This window comes from Silurus meridionalis, chromosome 3, assembly GCF_014805685.1.
Source record: "Silurus meridionalis isolate SWU-2019-XX chromosome 3, ASM1480568v1, whole genome shotgun sequence".
In the NCBI taxonomy this organism is placed as follows: domain Eukaryota; kingdom Metazoa; phylum Chordata; class Actinopteri; order Siluriformes; family Siluridae; genus Silurus; species Silurus meridionalis.
In genome coordinates this window covers 26,137,059-26,164,477 of record NC_060886.1, presented here as the reverse complement: position 1 = coordinate 26,164,477, position 27,419 = coordinate 26,137,059, and the positions used below count along the sequence as shown (strand labels likewise).

Below are 27,419 nucleotides of genomic sequence, written 5' to 3'. Positions count from 1 at the left end.
CATGTTTTGCACATGGTTCAAGTAAATTACACCTCACTTCTATACACAGTGCTCCACACCGCTCTCTCTTTCCTGCATATGCACATGCACACCAATGGTGTAATATAACAAATTACAAATACTCTTCTTACTGTAATTGAGTTCTCAGTAATTGTACTTTATTAAGAATTTTAAAAACAGTGCACTTTTACTTTTTAGTGCTGTATCCGTTTTTTTAACGTGCTACTTTCCCTCAACCTTCCGTTGTGACTTTATTCACCTGATTCCTGGGGGTCCTGCTGAAAAAACATTTATGGTATAACTTCCACTGGAAGTAGTAGCAGCGTTGACTGACTTTTCTTTATGTGCGATTTGCTTTTCAGTCAAGTATTTTCAAAAGACATTAAAACACTCAGAAACATGTGCTGTTCATGGCTGCACTTATAACCAGAGAAAGCTTAATTACTGGTATAAAAACAGTGCTAAAATTTATACACAAAAAGTTAGAGGGGACTTCACTTGCAATAGTTTTAAACTGTTTTGCTGACAGCTATTATACACACACACACATATAATGTATATTTGAGCTTATGCAGCTACAGATGCAGTATGCGAGTTCTGACTAGTAAACTTTCTGATGACCTAATCAAAGGATGTGAAAATGGCTGTGTTTTTGTGATTGGACACCTGGTAGATGGCCCCAGTGACTCCATTTCAAAATCTGCTTCTCATGTACAAACCCGATTCCAAAAAAGTTGGGACACTGTACAAATTGTGAATAAAATCAGAATGTAATGATGTGGAAGTTTCAAATTTCAATATTTTATTTAGAATACAACATAGATGACATATCAAATGTTTAAACTGAGAAAATGTATCATTTTAAGGGAAAAATAAGTTGATTTGAAATTTCATGGCATCAACCCATATCAAAAGAGTTGGGACAAGGACATGTTTACAACTGTGTGGCATCCCCTCTTCTTTTTATAACAGTCTGCTAACGTCTGGGGACTGAGGAGACAAGTTGCTCAAGTTTAGCAATAGGAACAATGTCCCATTCTTGTCTAATACAGGCTTCTAGTTGCTCAACTGACTTAGGTCTTTTTTTTGCACATCTTCCTCTTGATGATGCGGCAAATGTTTTCTATGGGTGGAAGATCTGGACTGCAGGCTGGCAATTTCAGTACCCAGATCCTTCTGTTACGCAGCCATGATGTTGTAATTGATGCAGTATGTGGTCTGGCATTGTCATGTTGGAAAATGCAAGGTCTTTCCTGAAAGAGACGACGATTGGATGGGAACATATGTTGTTCTAGAACTTGGATATACCTTTTAGAATTGATGGTGCCGTTCCAGATGTGTAAGCCGCCCATGCCACACGCACTCATGCAACCCCATACCATCAGAGATTCAGGCTTCTAAACTGAGCGCCGATAACAACTTGGCGTCCCAGTTTTCCACAAAGAACTTTACAATATTTATTCGTCTGGCGACAGAACAGTTTTTAACTTTGTCAAAGTACATTTTAAATGAGCCTTGGCCCAGAGAAAATGCCTGCGCTTCTGGATCATGTTTAGATATGGCTTCTTTTTTGACATATAGAGATTTAGCCGGCAGTGGCGAATGGCACTGTGGATTTTGTTCACCGACAATGTTTTCTGAAAGTATTCCTGAGTCCATGTTGTGATTTCCATTACAGTAGCATTCCTGTATGTGATGCAGTGCCGTCTAAGGGCACGAAGATCACGGGCATCCAGTATGGTTTCCGGCCTTGACCCTTATGCACAGAGATTGTTCCAGATTCTCTGAATCTTTGGGTGATATTATGCACTGTAAATAATGATAACTTCAAACTGTTTGCAATTTCTTTTTGAGAAACTCCTTTCTAAAATTGCTCCACTATTTTTTGTAGCAGCATTGGGGGAATTGGTGATCCTCTGCCCATCTTGACTTCTGAGAGACACTGCCACTCTGAGAGGCTCTTCTTATACCCAATCATGTTGCCAATTGACCTTATAAGTTGCAAATTGGTCCTCCAGCTGTTCCCTATATGTACAGTTAACTTTTCCAGCCTCTTATTGCTACCTGTCCCAACTTTTTTGGAATGTGTAGCTCTCATGAAATCCAAAATGAGCCAATATTTGGCATGACATTTCAAAATGTCTCACTTTCAACATTTGATATGTTATCTATATTTTATTGTGAATAAAATATAAGTTTATGAGATATGTAAATGATTGAATTCCTTTTTAATACACAATTTGTAGTGTCTCAACCTTTTTGGAATCGGGTTTTTATTTTATGCTATCGGTTGCCTGCAGAGCTGATTTCTGAAAACCTTACAATAGATACTTTTGACCCCAGCAACATGTGATGTGATGGCAAAAATCTGACTGGACAAAAACTTCAACTCTAGGCAAACTTTGAATCCATAAACACATTTAACAGCATTGTAAAATTTCTTCTGTCTTCTTTGATTCATATTTCCAAACAAAACCATTAGAAAGTGTTATAACCAGTGTTGGGCAGTAACGCGGAGTTACTTTTGACAGTCACTAATACTGTAATGCATTACTTTTTAAATAAAGTAACTCTGTTACCGTATGGTGCGTTACCCGTCACTTTTTTAAATGAATGAATTTGGACTGAAGTGTAGACTACAGTCTAATCTGTTTACAGCAGACGCATTGTAGGATTGGTGGATGAACCACTGTAAACACGAAGAAGACGCGCTGTGGGCGTGTCTCCGTTTATTCAGGTCTGTGCGGCAGTAATGGCGAGTCAGGGCGAGAGCAAGACGAGTTTCTCAAAATGGAAATATGCTCATTATTTCACTTTAGTTAAACATAAAGACAAAAACTTTTCAGTCAAATGTAAGCTGTGTCTTTCTGGTTCGAAGCTCGTGTCTACTGCTATAAACAGCAACTCCAATCTGTCGACGCTCCTCCAGAAACTCCATGCCTCGACGAAGCTAGAAGCTAGAAGCTAACCCGGTGTTCTGTTGTACATTGTTGATAGTTTTCATACTTAAGCTGTGAAAGGAACATTTTTAAGAGCTCAATACAACAGCTTTTATGATGCAGAAGCCACTTTAGTTTTTGATTCTGAATATATTTTGTTATTCATTTCAGAAATCCTTGTGATATATTCAGTTACTTTTTAAATGAAGTAACTAGTAACTGTAACTAGTTACTATTTCTTAGTAACTAGCACAACACTGGTTATAACCTTTATTATTCTGTGTCTGTATTCTGTTGTGTTTGTTGTAGGTCATGTTGTGTGCAGGTCTCATTACAAACCAGAGTTTCCATCCTGCCCTAGTCTGCATAGATCCCACCTCCACACTGATGACATTATGATTGGTGATCCTATTTAAGGAAGATGAAGAGCTGCAACCTGAAAGGGTTATTTTAGTGGTGTTTGGTGTGCTATTTTGTGCTTGGCTTAGTTTGGAATCTGTTTGTTCTGATTTTGACTTGTGCCTGTATGTTGACCCTAAGCTTGGTTTGCCCTTTTGGACTGGTTAACCTTTTCTGTATTTATTTAATACTGTACAAAATCACTTGGTTCACTGGCAGTAGGGGTGTGGCTGCTATTTGCTTTGGAGTGGGGTTTGGTTTTCATTTCTTTCAGGTAAGGGAGCATCAAAAATTAGACAATTTTTGGTTCATTATTTTGGCCTTGGCCTACCCTGAAGGCATACCAATGTACAGTTGTGTATATATGTAAATACTACTACTTGTGTTAACAATATACAAACACCTTGTGTAGCAAACCTTGTGTGCATTTTTTTGTTTTTTTGTTTTGTTTTCACAAAAATATCAAATGCGTTGAATCCTGAGCTAGTTACTCTGTGCTGCCTAACCCTAGACTGGGTCATAACAAAAGCCATCCCCTTTTACTTAAAAATGTAATAAGACTATGATTATTATTTTATGCTAAGATTTTGAAAGCAGTGAGTTAGCATTTGAAAAATTGGCTGAAAATGGTGTTTTGCAGGTGGTTAAATAAGAATTATGAGAGTCCAAGGATTTTGGAACATGTGGTTATTAAATGCATTTAGTGTAAGGCAGCTGATTCACTTACTCACACATCTTTGGTTACTATGTCTTCTTACCCAATCGGGAACAGTAATAGTGCAGTGGGGCAAAAAAGTATTTAGTCAGCCACTAATTGTGCAAGTTCTGCCACTTGAGAGATGAGAGAGGCCTGTTTCATCATAGGTACACTTCAACTATAAGAGACATAAGGAGAAAAAAAGAATCACATTGTCTGATTTTTAAAGAATTTATTTGCAAATTATGGTGGAAAATAAGTATTTGGTCACCTAAAAAAAACAAGATTTCTGGCTCTCACAGACCTGTACCTTCTTCTTTAAGAGGCTCCTCTGTCCTCCACTTACCTGTATTAATGGCACCTGTTTGAAATCGTTATCAGTATAAAAGACACCTGTCCACAATTTCAAACAGTCAGACTCCAAACTCCACTATGGCCAAGACCAAAGAGCTCTCAAAGGGCATCAGTAACAAAATTGTAGACCTGAACCAAGCTGGGAAGACTGAATCTGCAATAGGTAAGCAGCTTGTAGTGAAGAAATCAACTGAGGAAGCATCTATTAGAAAATGGAAGACATACAAGACCACTGATAATCCCCCTCGATCTGGGGCTCCACAAAAGATCTCACCCCTAGTGAGTGACCTGCAGAGAGCTGGGACCAAAGGAACAAAGGCTACCATCAGTAACACACTATGCCGCCAGTGATTCAAATCCTGCTGTGCCAGACGTGTCCCCCTGGTTAAGACAGTACATGTCCAGGCCCGTCTAAAGCTAGAGAGCATTTGGATGATCCAGAAGAGGATTGGGAGAATGTAATTTGGTCAGATGAAACCAAAATAGAACTTTTTGGTAAAAATTCAACTTGTCGTGTTTGGAGGGAAAAGAATGCTGAGTTGCATCCAAAGAACACCATACCTTCTGTGAGAGACATCATGCTTTGGGGCCGTTTTTCTGCCAAGGGACCAGGACGACTGATCCGTGTAAAGGAAAGAATGAATAGGGCCATTTATCGTGAGATTTTGAGTGAAAACTCTTTCCATCAGCAAGGGCATTGAAGATGAAACGTGGCTGGGTCTTTCAGGATGACAATGATCCCAGCACATCGCCCGGGCAACAAAGGAGTGGCTTTGTAAGGAGCATTTCAAGGTCCTAGAGTGGCCAGTCTCCAGATCTCAACCACATAGTAGGGAGTTGAAAATCCGTGTTGTCCAGTGAATTGAAACTATTCAATTCAATTCAATTAATTTTTTTTGTATAGCGCTTTTAACAATGAACATTGTCTCAAAGCAGCTTTACACAGATAATGTGGTGATTAAAAGTGAATATGTTCTTTATAAGTAAGTTTGTTACTGATGAGCAAGCCAGTGGCGACTGTGGCAAGGAAAAACTCCCCGAGATGGCATTAGGAAGAACTACCAGCAACAGTGTGTAAAAACCTTGTGGAGACTTACAGAAAATGTTTGATCTCTGTTATTGCCAACAAAGGGTATATAACAAAGTATTGAGAAATTTTTGTTATTGACCAAATATTTTTTTTTCCACCATATATTGCAAATAAATTCTTTAAAAATCAAACAATGTGATTTTCAGGATTTTCTTTCTCATTTTGTCTCTCATAGTTGAAGTGTACCTATGATGAAAATTACAGGCCTCTCTCATCTTTTTAAGTGGGAGAACTTGCACAATTGGTGGCTGACTAAATACTTTTTTGCCCCACTGTATACTTGTCTGTTATCTACAATAAACTGAAGAATCTTTGCACCTTGGGCATTGTAGATCACATGGAAAACCTCTCCAAGAATTAAGTTTGGGTTGGGAATGATAAATAATCTGCACCTATATTGCCAGTATGTACCTTGCATTTCCAGAACTTTCTGCATGTTTGCATTTACCAAGCAAACATATCCATAAATACCTGCACAATGAGTGCAAGACTTGTGAAATGCAAAGCTGCCTTATATGTTCATTTACAAAGCTATTAAAAAGTATACAAATGTATTTTGGTGTCTTACTGCTTGGCTGGCTGTTCTGTTGGGAGAAAATCTTTCTCCTCCCTCTACTGGTAATTAGACATGTGATAAGCTGTGCTTTAGTCTTTTCTGCCTGCAGCTGTCCATTTGAACTCCTAAGGGATTTTCCCACCGGTTGTAGTTCAAAATGTAAGTTATTTGTGCAATTTATTGTTTCACATGGTAAAGAAAATATCTTTAAATATACAAATATTTGTATATATGTACTGTATATGTATGTACTGTATGTAAGTGTATTGTGTGTGTAAGAATTTCAGGGTATATACCTGTACTTTACATTGTTCTTTGCTTACTTTTTCACATGTGCATGAAAAATGTTAAACAAAGGGCCAACATAATTCCTGAAGCCTTGTGTCTCAGCACAAGGTAATGCTGCTGCAGTTGACTGAGGGTTTTTATTTTTATTTTTTATATATTTTTTTTCCAAGGAATGATGGTGAGAAGGAACCCTTTTTCTTCTTTTATATTTTATTATAATTAATTTTTCTGCTACCTCTTTTATCAGAACCGTGTGAAAATTGGAACAATGAGCACTATCTAACAGCAAAAGGCAAATCGGCATATTTATTTGTGAAGTGTTTCATTATGATTTTGCAGTATAGATTTGTTTGTTTGTGCCACTCCAAAAATAACAATTAACAATTGATGTTAGTATTGATAATCATTGCTTTTTGATAACAGTGAACTTGCTGAATGGTCTGAGGAATATAGTCAGATTGGTTTCCAGCTGCAAGAAAGAATATGGTAGGTTATTACTCATCAGTAAATCACTGTTTACAACCATGGTGAGAGAAAAAAAAGCATTTCAGCATACACAAGACCAGAAGTTTTTATACCATTCTGTGTAGAAAATGTTGTAGGAAAATCCTAAGAATTAAGCAGTTTCCGAAAGACTTAAACAGCTTATTTGGCATCAACCATGCCAAGGGAACAGGGATCGGCACAATTTTATGTATTGTGCCAATTAAATAATTGGGCAGGCCAGGTGTACATGTATTTTAATTAAAGTGAACAAAACCTGTACCGTTTTACAATAATTTACATTATGCATGACAGTGTATGTACCCTGTTTGTTTACTTGACAGACATCTTTCTGGACATATTGATACTGGAGTTCTTCCACATGTGCACCTCAAAAAATATTTGGTTTTTCACTCCTCTGGAAGGCAACCTTTGGATCCTTAAAGACAATATCAGTATTGTAAGATGCATCAAAATGTTAGTACATTTGAAAATGTAAACATATTGTATTGTAATGTTGGAGGATGCACATCTCAGTTGTTGTTTTTCAGGAATATTTGTGGTATTGATGCAACAGTTAAATGGTGCACATTTGGTTGCAGTCTTAAAGTGGCCTTTCAAAAAGAGACCATGATTTACAACATGGTCTCCATTCATTTTTTTCTTCTCTCTACCACTTCGCTTACCTCAGCAACTTGTCTTCTTTGATTCATATTTTCAAGAAGAACTATTTAAAAACCTTCCTAAGTCAGTGTATATACTCATAGAATCAATGCAATTATTATTATTTTTTGTCATTTTTAGTATATAGTTTTATATAAATTATTTTTTATTACACCACCTTTATTCCTCTAACTAGGGCTTGAAAATAATGACACAAAATATTAATGAGCAAGCAAAGCTGGATCTCTCAAGACTCACTGATGAAGAGGCCAGACACATCTGGCAGGTGATCCAGAGGGATTTTAACCTACGGAAAAAAGAAGAGACCAGACTTGGGTAAAACTGTTGTCCTATTGGGGAAAAATGCTTAGTCATATCAATATATTAATCAAATTGCATGTATTAACTTAAGCCAGTACACAGTGTGTGTGTGTGTGTGTGTGTGTGTGTGTGTGTGTGTGTGTATGTGTATGTATATATATATATATATATATATATATATATATATATATATATATATATATATATATATATACAGTGCCCTCCACAATTATTGGCACCCCTGTTTAAGATGTGGTCGTGGACTTCTAAAAATTCTCCTTTTTTTTAAAACAACATAGAACCCAAATGCAAAAAAAGAGAAAAATCCAACCTTTCATTTAAGTACATAACTTTGGTGGTAAAAAAAAAATCATACATTTAGAAAAAAAAAAACTTGAAATCATGTGTCCCACAATTATTGGCACCCCTAACAATTCCTCTGAAAAATTTATTTATTTATTTATTTATTTTTATATATATTTTTCTGTAGTTGCTAAGGTTGGTCAGGGTATCTAGGGACTTTTAATTAGTAATTCATGATTTCCTGTTTCCTGGGGTATAAATATGACGTGACACAGAGGCCTAATTCTCTTACCCATTTGTCAACATGGCAAAGACAAGAGAACACACCATTCAAGTAAGGCAGATGTGTGTCGACCTTCATAAGTCAGGCAATGGCTACAAGAAAATAGCCACTCGCCTTAACTTGCCGGTATCTACAGTCAGAGGAATCATTAAGAAGTTTAAAACAACTGGAACAGTGACAAACAAGGCTGGAAGAGGTCCCAAGTTTATCTTGCCACAACGCACAGTGAGGAGGATGGTAAGAGAAGTAAAAATCTCCCAAGCTCACCGTCACAGAATTGCATCAAAGAGTGGCATCTTGGGGTCACAGAGTCTCCAAAACAACCATCAGACGCTCTCTACATGCCAACAAGCTGTTTGGGAGGCATGCAAGGAAAAAGCCTTTTCTCACTAACACTCACAAACGAAACGCCTGGAGTTTGCTAAGCGGTACTGGGACTTCAACTGGGATCGTGTGCTTTGGTCAGATGAGACTAAGATTGAGCTTTTGGCAACAAACACTCTAAGTGGGTCTTATGAAACAAAAGATGAGTATGCCGAAAAGCACCTCATGCCCACCGTGAAGTATGGTGGAGGATCTGTGATGCTGTGGGCCTGTTTCTCTTCCAAAGGCTCTGGGAACCTTGTTAGGGTGCATGGCATTATGAACGCTTTGAAGTACCAGGATATTTAAAAAAAAACCTGATGGCCTCTGCCAGAAAGCTGAAGATGGGTCGTCATTGGGTCTTTCAGCAGGATAATGATCCAAAACATGTGGCAAAATCTACACAAAAGTGGTTCAGCAGTCACAAACTCAAGGTCCTCCCATGGCCATCTCACTCCCCAGACCTCAACCCAATCGAAAAAATGTGGGGCGAGCTAAAGAGAAGAGTGCATAAGAGAGGACCCAGGACACTGGATGATCTAGAAAGATTGTGCAAAGAAGAATGGTCAAAAATCCCTCTCTCTGTGTTCTCCAATCTTGTGAAATGTTATAGGAGGAGATTAAGTGCTGTCTTGTTGGCAAAAGGAGGTTGTACAAAGTATTAACATCAGGGGTGCCAATAATTGTGGCACACATGATTTCAAGTTTTTTTTTTCTAAATGTGTGATTTTTTTACCACCAAAGTAATGTACTTAAATAAAAGGTTGGATTTTTCTCTTTTTTTGCATTTGGGTTCTATGTTGTTTTAAAAAAAAGGAGATTTTTTAGAAGTCCACGACCACATCTTAAACAGGGGTGCCAATAATTGTGGAGGGCACTGTATATACAGTGAGGAAAATAAGTATTTGAACACCCTGCTATTTTGCAAGTTCTCCCACTTAGAAATCATGTATGGGTCGGAAATTGTCATCGTAGGTGCATGTCCACTGTGAGAGACATAATCTAAAAAAAAAAATCCAGAAATCATAATGTATGAATTTTTTAACTATTTATTTGTATGATACAGCTGCAAATAAGTATTTGAACACCTGAGAAAGTCAATGTTAATATTTGGTACAGTAGCCTTTACAGAGGTCAAACGTTTCCTGTAGTTTTTCACCAGGTTTGCACACAATACAGGAGGGATTTTGGCCCACTCCTCCACACAGATCTTCTCTAAATCAGTCAGATTTCTGGCCTGTCGCTGAGAAACACGAAGTTTGAGCTCCCTCCAAAGATTCTCTATTGGGTTTAGGTCTGGAGACTGGCTAGGCCATGCCAGAACCTTGATATGCTTTTTACAGAGCCACACCTTGGTTATCCTGGCTGTGTGCTTCGGGTCATTGTCATGTTGGAAGACCCAGCCTCGACCCATCTTCAATGCTCTAACTGAGGGAAGGAGGTTGTTCCCCAAAATCTCGCAATACATGGCCCCGGTCATCCTCTCCTTAATACAGTGCAGTCGCCCTGTCCCATGTGCAGAAAAACACCCCCAAAGCATGATGCTACCACCCCCATGCTTCACAGTAGGGATAGTGTTCTTGGGATGGTACTCATCCTTCTTCTTCCTCCAAACACATTTAGTGGAATTATGACCCAAAAGTTCTATTTTGGTCTCATCTGACCACATGACTTTCTCCCATGACTCCTCTGGATCTTCCAAATGGTCATTGGCAAACTTAAGATGTGCCTGGACATGTGCTGGTTTAAGCAGGGGAACCTTCCCTGCCATGCATGATTTCAAACCATGACGTCTTAGTGTATTACCAACAGTAACCTTGGAAACGGTGGTCCCAGCTCTTTTCAGGTCATTGATTCCATGATTTCTAAGTGGGAGAACTTGCAAAATAGCAGGGTGTTCAAATACTTATTTTCCTCACTGTATATATATATATATATATATATATATATATATATATATATATATATATATATATATATATATATAGAGAGAGAGAGAGAGAGAGAGAGAGAGAGAGAGAGAGAGAGTACTTCACAAACTGAAATGAAGTTGTCTGTTTATTTCAACTGTACATTGCAGAAATCTTAAGTCAAACATACTGACAGAGGACACAAAGCGAAATCTGCTGACCTACCAGTCCAACCTTAGCAACTCTTTCTGCATATATTGCATGCAGCCATTTAAGTTCCTGCTCAAAAGAAAATGTCAATGCAAGAAATGCAAAACCTTTACCTGCAAAGCTTGCAGCTGGTTCAACAAAAAAGAACGTGGCTGGTTGTGTGATCTGTGCCATATGGCCAAGTAAGTTCTTCAACACGCTCTCTCATTCTACCCCAAAAGGGCCTTGTAAAAAAAAAGATGGTTTGGACAGTGCCTGTCAAATGATTGGAAACAAATAATCTTTTAACATTTTTAGTAACATATGCAGGTTACTTTTGTTTATATGCAACACCAGTTAATAAGTATTATAATAGGTAATAACACACAAGTATTAGAAAGTAAATTACTGGAATGAAGTTTGGACAGATGAGTTCAAATTTGACATATTTGGCTTTACAGTTAAACATGGAGGTTGGAGGTTCAATGGTCTGGGGTTGTTTTGGAGCAAGGAATGTTGGCAACTTATTCCAGGTGAAAAGAATACTGAAATAAATTTTCATAAATTTCAACACCATGCAATTTCACCTAGGATTGCAGCTTCACCATACAACAAGACAATGACCCAAGGCATCTGTCCAAGCACTGCAATTGTTATTTAGAGAATAAACAATCTGCTGGAGTGTTATCTATCATGGAATGGTTTTTACAGTCACTGCACCTAAATGCTATTTAACTGCTCTGGGATGCAACTAATGTTCAGAAAGAAATATCCAACTAGCAAAGAATTCCTTTGTCAATGTATTACAGTGTAACCGGTTATGTCGCCGGCCTAGGGGACGCCAAACAGCGTCGAGATAACCGATGATCGAGATAAACGAAAACCAATATGGCGGCAATATATTAACGTGCTTGAAATTTCTTTATGTACATGATGTGCGTTATTAAATGAGAATGTGCATGCACGTGTTTTTGGAGGTTATTTTACACAACAGCGTTACCGCGATTTGATTAATTGGTCATGCGGACTGAGATAACCTGTAATGCGGATAAGAAGGCGGAAGCCGAAGTAAACGCAAAGTTTATTGAGAATACTCAGGAGATAATCCACCAATACTTGTAGCGAAGCAGTAATATCCAGTGGTGCGCTCCGGGAGCACGGGCCACAAAGTTCTGTGAAAGCAGAGACAGTTCGTGTAGAGAATCCACGGATCCGCGCTATGGAAATCGCAGCGCTGGGCAGCAACGGATAAACGTGGTGCAGACAGCGTGAACATGAAAAACAGCAGGATCGGGGTAATCCGGGGTGCCATTGAGAGAATGCAGGGTGTCCGAGAAGAAGGGTATGTAGTGGGATACGTATACGTGATTACACAGACTGCCATGAACCAACACATACGATCATGCACAAACAATAACCGACCGCGAGTGTGTGGAGGTGAGGGGCTTAAATAGGAGATGGGATGAGTGAGTGAATGAGAGTCAGGTGTGTGTGATCAGCATGACTGCGACGAGCTCCGTGCTCAGAGAAGAAGCAGGGAAATGCAGCTGCCAAAGGGGGCATGGCAGGTGGATTCCTGACATAACCGACGTTAAGTGGCAAATTTGCCCACCCTTGTTCTCGAGATATTAGGGTTCGGTGACATAAAACAAATCGACATAACCAATTAAAAAATGCTAAGACAAAGCGAGAATTTGGCGGTTCCACTTCAAAAACGTCGACTTAATAGGGTTGGCGAGTTAACCGAGGTCGAGATAAGTGGGTTTGAATGTATAGCTAAATGTTTGGAGAAACTAACTGTGTGGATGCCAAAAGTGTGTAAAGCTGTTATGCTAATGGAGGATTTTTAAATTAAAATGTTTTACATTGGTAACTTTATGTTTGTTTGGTTAAAGAAATTCTACATACAAATAGAATTATCAAGTTTTTTGCATATAAACAAAAAGAAAAAGCATGTCTCACTCACAAACCTTTGAAAATTTTCAATAATTACTAGGCTACAATAAATGCAGCATGTGTACATATAACGTTTTATATTTACTGAAAAACTCTCTACCTAGAGTGTCTGAAGTATACTTGTATATTGATATAATATATATTTATTTATTAATGAAAAACCTGTATGCCTTTAATTGCAGAGTCTTGATAATTGGTCAATTTGAGTGGTTCCATCAGAATGTATATGATCGTTTTAAGCAATCAGGCAGTGCAAAAGTGATGATGTCACTGTCCAACAAACTGCATGGAGGTCAGTCCTGCTTTTAGTTTGACCTAAAAGGTAGGTTTATATATGTCTCAAATAAGGGTGCAGTACAAACATCTGTTAAAGGAGATGGAATGGTAAGGTTGTTTATATGACTTGAAATAAATTGTATACAATTACATTTACAATTATACAATTACAAAAATACAATTACAGAGGGTTTCTACAGTATTTTTCCCTATATTCTCATTAAATGTTTGTGTCTCCTGACAAAATATCCCAGATATAGTTTAGGTACCATTTTACATCACAATTAATTTACAAAATGCATCATGCAAATCCCACTTCAAAAGAATCAGTGGACTATGCTGAAAGAAGAATTATTAGCTATGCTTCTTTGTCCATGTGACTAGCTCCCTGACCTAGTCACATGTCCACCTTATTTTCCATGTGCTTGGAACCTAGTTAATCTGCTTAATCCAATTTTCTAGCTCACACTGCCCTGAAAAAGACTTTTCCAATGCAACTGTATCAACTCAAAATCAATTTTGCACTACATCCAACTCACTCTGTGATACATTAGATACAAAATTTCAGATTTAATTTCCTGATATTTCTAGATGTGTTTAAATTGCAATTGTTTAGTTGAGCAAAATAAAAAGAACAAAACCTTTATAATGAAAGGTAAAAATTTAACATAAATATTTGGTTGTGTATTCCTTACTTGAAATAATTAGACCTGAAAAACCCGCTGGAATCTGTAATTGTTGTAAGCATTCACTCATGTTAAAAAGGCATATGGTAGGTGTTTAATAAAACTCTTTAGGTTGAATATTAAAGATTTCTTATGCTGAAAACATATACTGCTCATCAAATGGCTAATACCATGCCTACACTGATAGCTAAGGAGAGACAAGTCAGCCTACTCTGCCTTAAGCTTACTAAAACATTTATAATACTTTTACCAATTCAAATTTTACTAATTCTAAATCAATAGAATCAAAGGAACGGCTTCACATAAAAAGAAGGGGTTTATAATAACGGTGCTTGAAAATGGCTCAGTCAGCATCCAGATATACATCCAACATTGGCTGGCCAATCTGAAAGAGTTTAAATTCTTTGTCAAGGAAAAGTTTTTTCAGGACAAGATGTGCCACATTAATGGCCTTTGTCTATATACTATAACTTGGATGCCAAGTTTGATTCTAAAAGCACCATAAGTTGTATGTAATAGATTTAGTGAGATTTTTGAACTGATTTTTTCAAGACATTTTACTCCATTGAAAAATATATGAACCACTAGTGATAATGATTTAGGTAAAACAATACTACAGATTTTTTACTACTAATTACACTGCTTGAATTAGGGACTATATAGAGTTGGCAGAAGATACAATTTATTAAAAAAATATATAAGAAAAAGTATAAAGCGCTGTTAACGATTGTATCATACTTAATTACTATAATTAGACTAAAAACCAATGTCTCACTCAAAAGAAAAAAAAATAGAAATACATAAAAATGTATCTTGCAATGCTGTGCTTTATCTTATATTACATTTATATTAATGCATTTAATTTATACATGTTTCTAATGTGAAACAATAATTTTGGTTTAATTGTCTAAATAGATTTGGGGAGCAATACAGATCATTTTTTCAGTTTGTTGTCCATCCCAGATGTAAGACACTCAAAAAGCACTGTGGGAGAATGCTGCAAACAGGTACTTACATATTTAAATAACTAAATTATTAATGTGTATATTTCTCAGTAATAAGGTAATCTTATTATGTAGGTAAGACAAGTATTATTCTGTCATCCTTCTTAATCCTTCTACTCCAAATGCAAGAATTGTGTGAACCAAAATCTTGTATTGCGGTATATATTAAAGATTGAGATATTAATAAAAGAATTCATACAAAGCTAAAACTAACTGAAAGATTTTATGCTTTATATGCATATTGTGATTATGAAGAAAATCAATAGCACTTCCAGAGGGACATATGTTTATAGGTTGTACTCAATCACTCATAATTAATGTACTCAATTATGTACTCAGAATTCTCTCAAGATGTGCATTTCTTAGGGATAATAATCAACAATTTATTTATTTACCTGAAGCTGCTTACAAATTTGAAAAGGTATGCAGAAGACATTTTGTTGAAAAAAAAAACAATTACACAATGATTGTGATTATGGATAGAATGCAATGATTTGCAAATCTCATGAACCCAGATTTTATATGTATCATGAAAAAAAAGCCGACTTCTGAATGTGATCCACAACACGAATGTGTCCACAACACGTCTCAAAAAGTTGGGACAGGGACAGCAAATTGCTGTAAAATTTGTTAGTTAGAAGAGCATTATGCACACTAATTAGGTTAATTGGCAATAGGTCAGTTACATGATTGGATAGAGAAGAGTATCTTAGAGAGGCATTGTCTCTCATGAGTAAAGATAGGCAGATACCAAATAACATAACGCAGTTGATTTTGTGCATGGTAGCAAAATAACAAACTAACTGATGTTAATATTAATATTGGTATTTTGGTTGCTTCACTTTTGTAATGTCAGCTGCAATCTAAGCTACATGTTTCTTACCCTCAGCAAACTTTTTACTTCCTGCTGTCTCAGGCTGAAAGCGCAGAGGAAGCATTGTCTTTAGTGGACCTAGTAGAGCTGGAGCTCAAGCAGAGGCTGAAGAAGCTAACTGAAAACATCAGTGACAAAGAAAAAAGTTCTGATGAAGAGGAGGACAATCAAGGAATAGATTACATGAAGCCTCTGAAAAGTAAACAGCCATATTTTTCCTCAGCCCTCAAAAGAAAAAGGGCAACGTCAGCTGATAGCAACTTGTGTAGAAATGAGCTGACCTCTTTGAGGGTAAGATCACATAACACAATTTAGTTGTATTGTGCTTTCATTAACATACCTTGCCAGAAAGCACTTTTATAAACATGTGTATCAGCATGCAGTGAATGAGCAAGACAGAAGTGACAGTGGAAAAGGAAAATCTCGCTGAAATGACATGAGAAAAAACATGCAAGTCTTACTGAACTCAGATAATGGGATTACAAATGATTATAGAAGGGTAGATGAGTATAGTAAATCAGCAATAAATATGATGAAAAAATGTTCACTGTAGGCAAATTGTTTAAACAAGAGTGCAGTTTGTTTAGTGTACAAAATTTTAATTTCTTTAGGCAGTTTGGCATGTTTAGCAGCTGCCAGGTCGCTCTCTGTCAATCCAGTACTAGGAATATGTCTTCATAATAAGTCTTGCTGTCTTAGGCTGGAAGAAAGAGGAGACAAAATGCAGGACAGGTTTATGCACGTATGAACACGCTTTTCATAGTTTACTTTCACTTTTTAGAGTTAAGTTCTTAAGATGTGTGTTTGTACATTTGTGATCCCAGTGCTGCCACTCAAACAAGGCCCTTAACCACTCAGTTATATAAAACAGTAAATCGCCCAGCATTGGGGCACCTGCCAAAGACTTAAAGCAAAACTTAAAGCTGTCATAGTTGTTAGCATTTCAAAATGTAAAATAATGCTCCCTATTATATACAGTTGGTATACAGGTATATAAAAAAAGCAAACCAGGGCCACATTTAAGTAGTGTCAGGCGAAAGAACGTGCCGGAAAACCGAAGTGCAATCCACAAAGGTTTTTAATGGAAGAAATATAGAGCAAGGCAGAAAACGGCAAAACCACAACAAAACTCCAGGTTCAACAATCCTGGTGAAAACTATGGCCAAACAAAACCAATCCTGTAACCAATAATTATCAGAAACAGAGTGTTAGAAGAGTCCGACAGTGTTCGTAAGCCTAAGCTGTAGAACGGACAAAGAACTGGTGGGAGAACGGGGTTTAAATAGAGTGCAAACTGATAAGGGCCAGGTGTAGCTGATTAGTATGTGGGAGAGCTGCTTGGAGTGATAGCTGGAGGCGTGGCTGGTGGATCCCTGAAAAGTAGATTAATATGCAGATGTCTGGCTTTGTGTGAAGTGCACTTAAACAATACGATACAATACCTCTGATAAAGTGGAGGAATTTACAGCATGAAACAGGGTATTGCTTCTCTTTTTTTATGTTATGTAATGCCTTGTAGTCTTTATAACAAAGAGGGAAAGTATGATAAGATTACACATTGCTTGTGGACTTTCTTCAGTAAATTACAGAATATACTAGTCCTGTCCATATAACCTGTCTGGGATCAGGGTCAGGGATTTATACATAAAGATGAGATGACAATCCAGGATGAGAATCAAAAGGCGAAACTAAAATTAAAGCATGTTTAGTTTACAGTGACACCATGTAATGACATCATTTCTCTTTACTGTATATAGACAGCGAATATGCTATAAATATCATTTGACTTTATTGACCTGACACACAATTCATATTTGAAGTGTTTTATGCCATATTATTATAACATTTCAAATACATCTGTAGTTAACATTAGCAATTTGTTCTAAATGTGTTCGGGCTAATTTCCGATTTTCTTAAGAAATAAGTTGTGAGTCAAATACATGATTTACAATGATTAGCTACTAACACTTTGTTCTTTGAATGAAACAAGAAGAAGTTACCTCTAATTACATGAGAAAAGGGCCCCAAAACATTATTATATAATAATCGCAACAAAATGTCAAAAGTGTCAAGTATTTATTTTATTTTTTTTAAAGAGTAAACAATTTTGGGGTTTTTTTGTATTATTCTGGTTTTAGAATTAAACAAGGTCAGGGTCAGAACAAGGTCAAGGTTTGTTAAAAGAATAAAACAGATTCAACAACATTTTAAAGGCATTTGAGGCATTGACATTTGTTAAAACAAGACTTGACTTGTTGGGAGTAAAAAAACCCCACTGACACCTTTGGCATTGAATATTTCTTGTTTTTCTTTTATAGACCACATTCAACTTAAACATTTAAAAATATCTGTAAATCCATTCGGTATGAAACATAATTTGTTCATGCATTAATTTCATTTTACAGTTTTCTGTTGATATTGAGAGACACTCTGTCACCCAAAGGAGGCTGAGTTTGTATGAGTTCAGTACTGCAAGATGTGAGCTGTCTCGATTGGAAAATGAAGTAGCAATGGCAGTGGCTAGAGTCCAGAGTGCTCAAAGTGTGGTGAGAAATTTCTAAATTGTGATTTCTCCAATTTACATTTTCCAGATTGCAACTTTTCTTTAAAACTTTATGATACATTTGATTGCCTGTACTTCCTTCAAGATTTCAGACATTGAACACAGAATTGCTGCCTTAGGAAAGAAATATGCGTGAAATTTCACCAGCAAATGGTATGTATTCAATATAATTATATTGTGTAAGCATAATATTTTAATGAAAAATTTAAAGGTGTGTAACTGTCTCTATAGTTTGTGAAAGCCAAACAAAACTTCAGGTCACTGGAGAATGGTCAGACTGAATGAAACTAACTGGGAAGTCATGGCAATTTAAATACTACTCTTTAAAACTGTGGTTAGCAAAACAAAAGAAACTACAACAGCAACAATTAAAACAAAATAAAAACACTTTGGGCTCCACTCAGAACAGGTATGTGAGGCTACAGTGGGCCGAGCTGCACCGATCAAAGAATGGAATAACAGTGCGTGGGGTCTCATTTACAAATGTGGTGTACACACAAAATGCGGCTGGAAATGTGTTTACTCCACTTCCCACGTAAAGGCTGTGATTTCTCAAAAGAAAACTTTACGGGAGAATGTGCGCACTTGTAAGTAAACTGAGCCATCCGTACGAACATTCTGGAGGCAAGGTTAATGTTGGTACTATGACCGACTAAGGGAGAGAGTTATCTGATAGGCTAGGAACATTGGAGGGGGGTTTAAACTGTTCTATAATGGTGTGGATAGAAAGAGAAATGTTGTAGGGGTGATCCTGAAGGAAGAGTTTAGTAAGAGAAGGGAAGGGAACAGAGGTGATGACGATGTAATGGATAGGTATGGCCTTAAGAAGAGGAATATGGAAGGGCAGGTAATTGGTTTGAAAGAGGACAGGATGGGACGGGGACGGGGGTAATGGAGATGGATGTCTGAGTTATAATTGTTTTATAAACAAATTATTGTAAAATCCAACTCAAATCTTAAGTCAAAATCAAGTATACATTTTTAATCAGCACTCACATTGTCCACTATGGGAATGCAGGAGGAAGAGATGGCCCAATTGCATCGAATACAGGATAGCATCAAATACCCCACTATTAAATAACTGCAGAAGACTGTGTAAATAATTCAGTTTTTCCCTTTCCATTAAATGTCAATGTCTGGAAAAAAAAAACAAATTAACCTCTTGCACAATTATTACCCTCCTGTCAGAATAGGATGTGGTTCCCTCTCGAGTCTGGTTCCTCTCAAGGTTTCTTCCTTATGCCATCTCAGGGAGTTTTTTCTTGCCACAGTCACCACCAGCTTGCTAATCGGGAACAGCTTACACTTATAAGGAAGTCTTATTCATTCTTTATTGCTGCATTATCTCTGTAAATCTGCTTTGAGACAATGTCCATTGTTAAAAGTGCTATACAAATAAAAATTAATTGTTCATAACAAAACCGGCATTAACAAACAAGTTCACCCATTTTGGAAAAGATGTTAACGATCACTCTAATATCTGTAAACTTATAAATGTTGTGGTGACCTCTGTGCTTAATGTTGCATGATGGCACTGCTGGAGCATTATGCCAATGAAAAAATAAGGATACGAATGAAAGAATATCTAATGGTAGGGTGATGGTATCCTGTTTTCAATGCAGTCGAGCCATCCCCTCCAACTGATGGTGAGACAGCGCTGATTAAATATTTAGAATTAATTTTAATTTAAGATTTGAGTTATCATTCAGTACAAGTGCAAGAAACACGTTTTTTCTTTATGATTACCTGGATCAAATGTATGAAATAAAGTGAAATGTGTTAAAAGTGTGTGAGCTTATAACCGTTCTACAAAAATGTACTTCCTAGGGTCTGACTTCAATTCAGACAAGTGCTGTATATATATATATATATATATATATATGAGTGCTATATATAAGTGGCTTATTGGTGTTCTATAATGATATAATAATAATTTATTAAAAAACAATCAGATTATCTTTCCTTTATTTAAAATATCTTCTTTTAGTAATTTTATTTTTTTTTTGTTGCAGTGAACCTAAGCATTCTGCCTCTAAATTAGTAATTAGTCAATGGGACTTGGTGAACACAAACACAAATGAACTAAATCCTGAGCCTGTTACAATAAAGCAACATTCCATTGAATAAAATTTTGTATAGAACTTAGTAAAGAACAAACATAATACAAATGTTAAAACTACAAATGTGTATTTTGTCAACTTAATAACTTTCTGAAACCCAGAATTCTTCAAATGAAACCAGACAAGGTAACATCAGTGCACCAACATGTGCACCTGTAGAGGAACTGATAAGACATTAGATGGTTGCCAAATTGGATCGTCTACTTCGAGTCCAATTGCACATTAAAATGCTCTGGCAAATGATACAAAGAAAATATATTTTTCTTTTTCTTTTTTTTTTTTTTTACAATTGCAAGATTATCCACTTTCAGAGCACTTGGATTACAAAATATCTTTAATTATGGTTTATGATCTGGCAACCCTGTATCACTTTTCCTGATTAATTTCAGTAAAAAATAATGTTAATAATACAGGAATAAGCTAGACATATTCATCCTTTCTGTAGCCTTTAGCTTTCTTAGTCCTCCCAGACTTCTTTCTTTCAATGTGAGGACGAGCTGAAGGTTGACGTATAGTTGCTGTTTTTCGTGGCTCTGTTATTGCAATGGAGGGTCTGCCATATGCTGAATATTTCACCTTCTTTTTTTTAGTTGACCTGAAATAACAAATGTACACAATATAATAAAACCATAAAATATTTCCCTTACATTTTTAAATTAGTTTGAAAATATAATTAGAAACATTTGAAAAAGGAATTAGGGAACAATGAGTATGATTTAACATGCTATTACATTTATATACAAAAACATTAATATTATGCATCAAACAATTGTGCATGATTACATGTGCTCTTATGCTGTGATTTTATAGATCTGAGGCTGATATATTTATTGTAAATATTTAAGATATTTGTACAATATTTAGCAAGATCATTTTTATGGTATATTGTGAAATGTACTTTGCTCTGTATTACTATGAGAGTTTTGAGGGTCTCAGAAAGGTAGTAATTCGGTTTTGGGATTGTATGTGGGCCAAGAAACTTTGTATCCTAATGTCACAAACTATATTTTTTTGTGAATGGACCAAGACTACCTGGAATGACAACCTTCCCTTCCTCCAAAGATGCTGTAAATCACTCCTCCAGATATGAGAAGCAAAGAACCCATCCACCCCATATACAGTGGTGCTCCAAGCTCAAACCTTTAAACATGGAAAGTCAACTGTAATTATTAAGCAAACAGTCACTCAGTTTGTGTAGCAATCCTGCATTTTAACATCTGAAGATCTAGAGTTTTCATTCAACTTAAAAATGTCAGCTAAACCAGTAGACATGTAAATCTGGAATGACTGACATTTGTGCACTTGTATTAAACATGCATTCATGTGTATACAGTGTCTTTGTTTACTGATGAAACACACTAGGATCCTTTATACACACAGAGCTGAAGAGCCAGTAGATTTTGTGCTCAAATATTATAAAAAGTCTCCAGAGTATAAAGGTTTTGTACAAGATTTGTTTCTTTTTATAATGAGATTCTGTAAATTAAAATTGGTTGTCAGCACTATAGGCTCACAAGATAAAAAAAAAAACTATGTAAAATGCTAAATAATAGTATGTGCTAGATCATGTACTATTTGAGACACTGCTGCGGTGGCATTAGACTCTGGAATGAAAGGTCACAATAAAAAAAAAAAAAAGTTGCCACTGCTAGGCCCTTGAGCAAGTCCCTTAACCCTAGACTGTTTTAAGCCACTCTGGCTAAGGGCATCTGCCAAATAATATAAATGCAAATGTAAATAAATAATGTGGAAGAACAAATTGTCAAATTAAACCAAATTACTGCAATGATTCATATAATATTTCCTACCAGATTATGCAGAAATATCATGTCGATAGTCTAGATTCTTATAAAATTTTTATTTTAATGCATTTGCTTATTTCTTTCATATATGCCTAAAGTATTTTTTTCTTTATTTTTACTTATGTAATTGTGCTTTGTATTTAATACATTTGACAAGAGATATAAAAATACAGCTTGCACAACCTCATAGACCCAAACTAAATACAGGCAGTGTTGGGCAGTAACTAAGTAAGTTACTGTAATGCAGTTACTTTTGACAGTAACTAATACTGTAACACATTACTTTTTAAATAAAGTAACTCCGTTACCGTTACTGTATGTTGCGGTGTCTGTTACTTTTTTAAATGAATTCATTTTGTCTGAATTGTAGACTACAGTCTAATCTGTTTACAGCAGTGATGCATTGTAGGATTGGTGGATGAACCACTGTAAACAGGAAGAAGACGCACTGTGGGCATGTTTCTGTTTATTCAGGTTTGTGCGGCAGTAATGGTGATTCAAGGCGAGAGCGAGACGAGTTTTTCAAAGTGGAAATATGCTCATTATTTCACTTTAGTTGAGCATAAAGACAAAAACTTCTTAGTCAAATGTAAGCTGTGTCTTTCTGTTTCGAAGGTCGTATCTACTGCGATAAACAGCAACTCCAATCTGTCGAAGCTCCTCCAAAAACTCCATGCCTTGACGACGCTAGAAGCTAACCTGGTGTTCCCCTTCGGGAACTCGAGCTGCATCTAAACGCTTTGGGAATGCCTCTGCGTTGTCCACGCTCTGAACCACGTGTGAAATCTAGCCAATAGGCAAGACGTGACGTCATAGACAGGCAACGTCGCATAAACCAGGAAGCTACAAGATGGCTGTGCGGTGGTAGCGACATTAGCTTCTGCTAAGCGCTTTGTGTGTGTTATCTGTGCAGTCATGAGTTTAAATGCAGGCAGAATTCCATCTGCGTTGTTTGCTTAGCTTAGGAGCGTGCTTAGTCGGCTCTCGAGGGTATCAGTTGTTAGCATTTTTAGCATTTTAGCCGTGTGGCTATGTGGGGGAAATTTCGGGGAAGCATTCAGTGAGCTGGATGAGCATTTCCTGCGCCCTGTGTCACAGCCTCAGTAGACTAAGTAGCGCAGATACATGCCGCTTGTGGTATAGATGCTAGCTAGCTATCTCTCCCTGAGTGCTGCATCTATAAAGGCTATCGGTTTGCCTACGAAAAACCACTTGGCTCTGGTAGGTAGGGCTACGCGGCAGGTCAGGCTGTGGGTTGCTTTTACACGATGAGTGTGTTGCAGGCATACCAGGCTGGCCTGCTATGGGGAAAGGGAGCGTTGCCACACTCTAACACTCTAAGTCCGAGGAGGGGCTGGACGACCTGAGGTTCGTCCTTGCCTCTAGTGAACAGGCTGTGGTGCTTAACCCTGACGGCTTGCATCTTGGAGGGCGGTGTGCACCGCATGCTATGGTGCCTGTCCCTCCCCAGCACCACCGGGATGCCGGTCTGTCGGCCCTGCCACAGGGTGTTCAGGATGCTGCCTCCCTACAGAGGTTAACTCCCTTATTCCACCCGAATGTTTGTTGCGGATGGGGGTCATCCGCCGCCTATCAGGGGGCTTTAACGGCCGCAGTACGCTGCTCCTGCCATTCAGGTTCCATGGAGGCGGTCGGTACAGCTGTTCGTCTGCTGTGGCCCTAATAGGAGGTGGGTAGTGGATGCCATCCTTTCAGCTACGAGTCCTGGTCTCCCCGCTTCACTCGGGGTCAGGGCTCGCTCCACCGGAATGTGGTGGCCCCTACGTCCTGGTCTGCTGGAGTATCACTCCGGGACATTGCGACGCTGAGGGCTGAAGGGGAACGTCTCTATGTTACGAACGTAACCCTAGTTCCTCGAGGGAATGAGATGCTGCATTTCCGTGCCACACTCCCTGCATCCCTGCGGCGCTTACCTTCTCTCTTTGCAGAAGCTAATGTTGCTACCACTGCACAGCCATCTTGTAGCTTCATGGTTTACGCAGATTTCAGGTTAGATTTCACACGTGGTTCAGAGCATGGACAACGTAGGGGCGTTCCCAAAGCGTTTAGACGCAGCGTCTCGTTCCCTCGGGGAACTAGGGTTACGTTCGTAACCTAGAGACATCTGTTCTACATTGTTGATAGTTTTCATACTTAAGCTGTGAAAGGAACATTTTTAAGAGAGCAACACAACAGCTTTTATGATGCAGAAGCCACTTTAGTTTTTGATTTTGAATATATTATTCAGCTTGTTTTGTTATTTATTTTAAAAATCCTTGTGATATATTCAGTTTGTGCTGGTTTGTCTTAAATAAAATAGTGTTTAAAAATTGCTTTGCGTTTAAGTCAGTTTTGTGTTTGTAGACCATAATGGATAAAAGGGCATTAATGGGAACATTAAAAAACGTTCTTTAAAAAAGTAACTGAAAAGTAACTTTTAACAGTAACGCATTACTTTTTGGTTTAAGTAATCAACAAAGTAATTGAGTTACTATTTGAATGAAGTAACTAGTAACTATTTCTTAGTAACTAGCACAACACTAAATACAGGTATTATTAATGGCCTCCCAGAAAATTAAGTTTTAAGCAGCTGATTAATATGACTATGTGTAACTATGTAACATTTGAAATCAAGCCATGAACTTAAATGCCAAGATGTTTATATACTTCTCTAGATGACTGACTGCAGACAGAATGTGTTAAACTGCAAAAAAAATCCCTAATTCTTCCAAAGTTAAAGAGAAACTGGGATCATTCAATATTAAGCTTAAAATGAAAAAAAAAAAAATTCTAGAAAATGTTTATTAATATTATATTTGGCTTGTTTTTAGAGGTACAAGATACTTACTTTTGGTTCTGATAGTTGGGATCAAGAAACTCTTCGACAACTTTTATTCCATACGAGGTGTAAGCAAACAAAGAACAAAGACCTAAAGAGAGATGAGAGAGTAATCTTGATAGCAGCACAATCAAGAAAACAATAGGATTTCATAATAGTTATTACTAAAACTTCAGCACAATTTACCTGATGCGATATAATTCATTCCTGCAGCAAAGGTGACTCTTGCATTCGCAATTTCTGACCCACCAAGTTTCGTGCATTTCATCCCTACCAAGGCTAGAATGGCTCCAAATATTCCCAAAAGTATTGAGAGGATGATTAGAGCACGGCACATTTGAATATACGCTATTTTACAAGAGAAAGTATAAGTACAAATTAAATTACAGTACAGCACACATGGCGATTAAACTTAAATGAAACAGAAAACCTGTCTTAATGTTGTTGTCAGTATTTACTCTTGTGTGTAGGTTTCAAATTGACATGAGCACATACTTTACACCACTGCCATAGAAAATATGGGCATCAATTGAATAATGTGCAGTTCTTTATTTAGTGTATACTTTGCTGTCATTTGCTTTCTGGTTACATCAAGTTGTACAGTAAAGTTGCTCACACTTGCTGCACACAAACCCTGACGTCAGGACCCTCAACTAACAAAATATCACATTGGAAAATGCACACCTTTCGAGATGGCAGGGAAATTGTTTTATTAGCATGCCCCTAAACTAATTGACAAAGTCTATATGTGAAATCTACACGTATTTCCTTTAAATCTAAAATATACACAGTATAATAAAAAGTGTATAGACACCTGATTATCACAGGCATATGTGGGCCTTCCTTAAAACATTTGCTAAGTTTTAAACTAATAATTGTTTAGGATGTCTTTGCTATGCTAGAGCTTTATAAATCTTCTTAAGACCACAAATGGATTCCTAACCTCAGCCTAACCTTTGAAAGGAACTGTAATGCCAACTGTGGACAAGACCCTACTAATGCTCTGGTGGCTGTACAAATTCGCAAAAACGGTGGCCACTGCCAAAATTCAAAACTAAGAAAGCCTTTCCAATTTGATGTCATAATTACAAGCACATATGGGTATGATAGTTTGTGTCCACACACTTTTAGTTGTGTAATATATATTTAATATGTGTAATGTTTTTGATTTAAAATGTAAATATATTTATTGTACATAGTACAGGTATATATGCACTTGTGTGTCCTACACACTAGTGCATACTTTTTAGTTGCACACCCTTTTATATTTGTTTGTGTTTAAATGTTTTATGCACTTAACATTTCAGGTTTATGTGTTTATTGTATGCTACATAATAACTAAATGAAAAAATCATTGAATAACAGTTAAAGAGACTTAGGAGACTTACGTGGCAAAGCAAGCAATGTTGGAAACATCTTGCAGTCAACCATACCGGTTGAATCGGAAGTACAGTCTTTCCACAGGTTGGAATGGAAGTAATTGGTAGTGAGGACTGTAGATGCAACCTCTGAGTATGTCCAGTATTCCATTGGCAAGGTGGAAAAAATCAAGATCCATCCAACCACACAGGCCACAAAGCAACCTATTTCTATGTACATTACAATTGTCCTGTACTTCATAGTTTTATTCCTGGGCCTTGTCTTTTGGCATAAAAAGAAGAATCTACCACTTCAGCTCTAAGACTCTCTTCAGTTGAGATGACTGTGTACAGTTGTCACATCCAGCCTTCTTCAGGGAGGGAGAAGGTGTTTTGGTTTCCATTGTCTCAGATTTCAAGGACAGTATGACAATCAGGCTTGTTTATAATAATTTTTTTTTTAGTAAACCTTGAGTTGTGCTATTATTAGCAGTACCCATATGCCGGTGATGTTTTCCTTCTAACGAGTTATTTGTTGTATTCAACAGTCTATTTTTTTCAACATTATGTCCAAAGACTGTAAGTTACAATTTTACACTGACAGGCAGATAACCATTTGGGGCAAAATATGTCCTTGTTTACAAGTCAAGTCAAGATACTTTAATTGTCATTTCCACATAGCTGATAAAGTACACAGTGAAATGAGACAACATTCCTTCAGAACGCTGCATTAAACAACATAGAGCTACATAACACAACATAAAGCTACATAACAGATCAAAGAGCAAGGACTAATGCAAGTGTCCTCGCCACATAAAGTGCATCGGGTGCAACCTGGTGCAAACAGTGCAGACAAACAACACTAGACAGTGTGTGACAGATACACAAAATAGCGCCAACCAGAAAACCTATTGTATAATTTGATTATACAGTAATGTGCAAAAGAGGACTATAAACAAGAGTGTGTTTTTAAACATAAACACAATGATGTGCCAAAACAGCAGTACCAGTTTCATTTACTGGCTTCCAGTAGCCAAGTAGCCAAAAATCCTCACTATCCTCTGTAGGGTCTTGCAATCCGAGACGGTGCAGTTCTCAAAAAA

The 27,419-nt window shown here is 37.1% G+C and overlaps 2 protein-coding genes across 12 annotated transcripts; one reads left to right on the top strand and one right to left on the bottom strand.

Moving 5' to 3' along the window:
- The first annotated feature begins 6,117 nt into the window (after window positions 1-6,117).
- mlphb (melanophilin b) lies at window positions 6,118-21,478 on the top strand. Of its 11 annotated transcripts, XM_046845046.1 has the most exons (12): window positions 6,147-6,194; window positions 6,393-6,501; window positions 6,747-6,809; window positions 7,151-7,283; window positions 7,666-7,805; window positions 10,820-11,041; window positions 12,977-13,086; window positions 14,672-14,763; window positions 15,650-15,925; window positions 18,040-18,180; window positions 18,283-18,350; window positions 21,345-21,478. In XM_046845046.1, exons 4-11 carry the CDS (start codon window positions 7,272-7,274, stop codon window positions 18,331-18,333), a joined length of 1,044 nt encoding a protein of 347 aa, XP_046701002.1. In that variant the 5' UTR covers window positions 6,147-6,194; window positions 6,393-6,501; window positions 6,747-6,809; window positions 7,151-7,271; the 3' UTR covers window positions 18,334-18,350; window positions 21,345-21,478. The 11 variants fall into 11 exon arrangements, with proteins under 11 accessions (XP_046701003.1, XP_046701002.1, XP_046701005.1 ...); XM_046845047.1 differs by lacking the exon at window positions 6,393-6,501 and having other exon boundaries at window positions 6,118-6,194; XM_046845049.1 differs by lacking the exon at window positions 6,747-6,809.
- Window positions 20,368-26,714, bottom strand: LOC124382798 (claudin-10). The gene is made up of 5 exons (XM_046845063.1): window positions 26,347-26,714; window positions 25,145-25,306; window positions 24,968-25,049; window positions 21,350-21,457; window positions 20,368-20,912 (listed from the first exon to the last, which is right to left on the bottom strand). The coding sequence occupies exons 1-5, from the start codon at window positions 26,576-26,578 to the stop codon at window positions 20,738-20,740; spliced, it is 759 nt and encodes a 252-aa protein (XP_046701019.1). The 5' UTR covers window positions 26,579-26,714; the 3' UTR covers window positions 20,368-20,737.
- Between the last annotated feature and the right edge of the window lie 705 nt (window positions 26,715-27,419).

Bases quoted from the DNA above. Each gene is read 5' to 3' on its own strand.
- mlphb (XM_046845047.1), top strand. The intron at 13,087-14,671 runs GTCAGTCCTGCT...TTGTCTAAATAG, and splicing joins GTCCAACAAACTGCATGGAG to ATTTGGGGAGCAATACAGAT. The intron at 18,181-18,282 runs GTGAGAAATTTC...ACTTCCTTCAAG, and splicing joins TCCAGAGTGCTCAAAGTGTG to ATTTCAGACATTGAACACAG.
- LOC124382798 (XM_046845063.1), bottom strand. From the start codon at position 26,578: ATGAAGTACAGGACAATTGTAATGTACATAGAAATAGGTTGCTTTGTG. The intron at 25,307-26,346 runs GTAAGTCTCCTA...CTTGTAAAATAG, and splicing joins AACATTGCTTGCTTTGCCAC to CGTATATTCAAATGTGCCGT. The intron at 20,913-21,349 runs GTAGTCTTGGTC...TTGTTATTTCAG, and splicing joins AGGGAAGGTTGTCATTCCAG to GTCAACTAAAAAAAAGAAGG.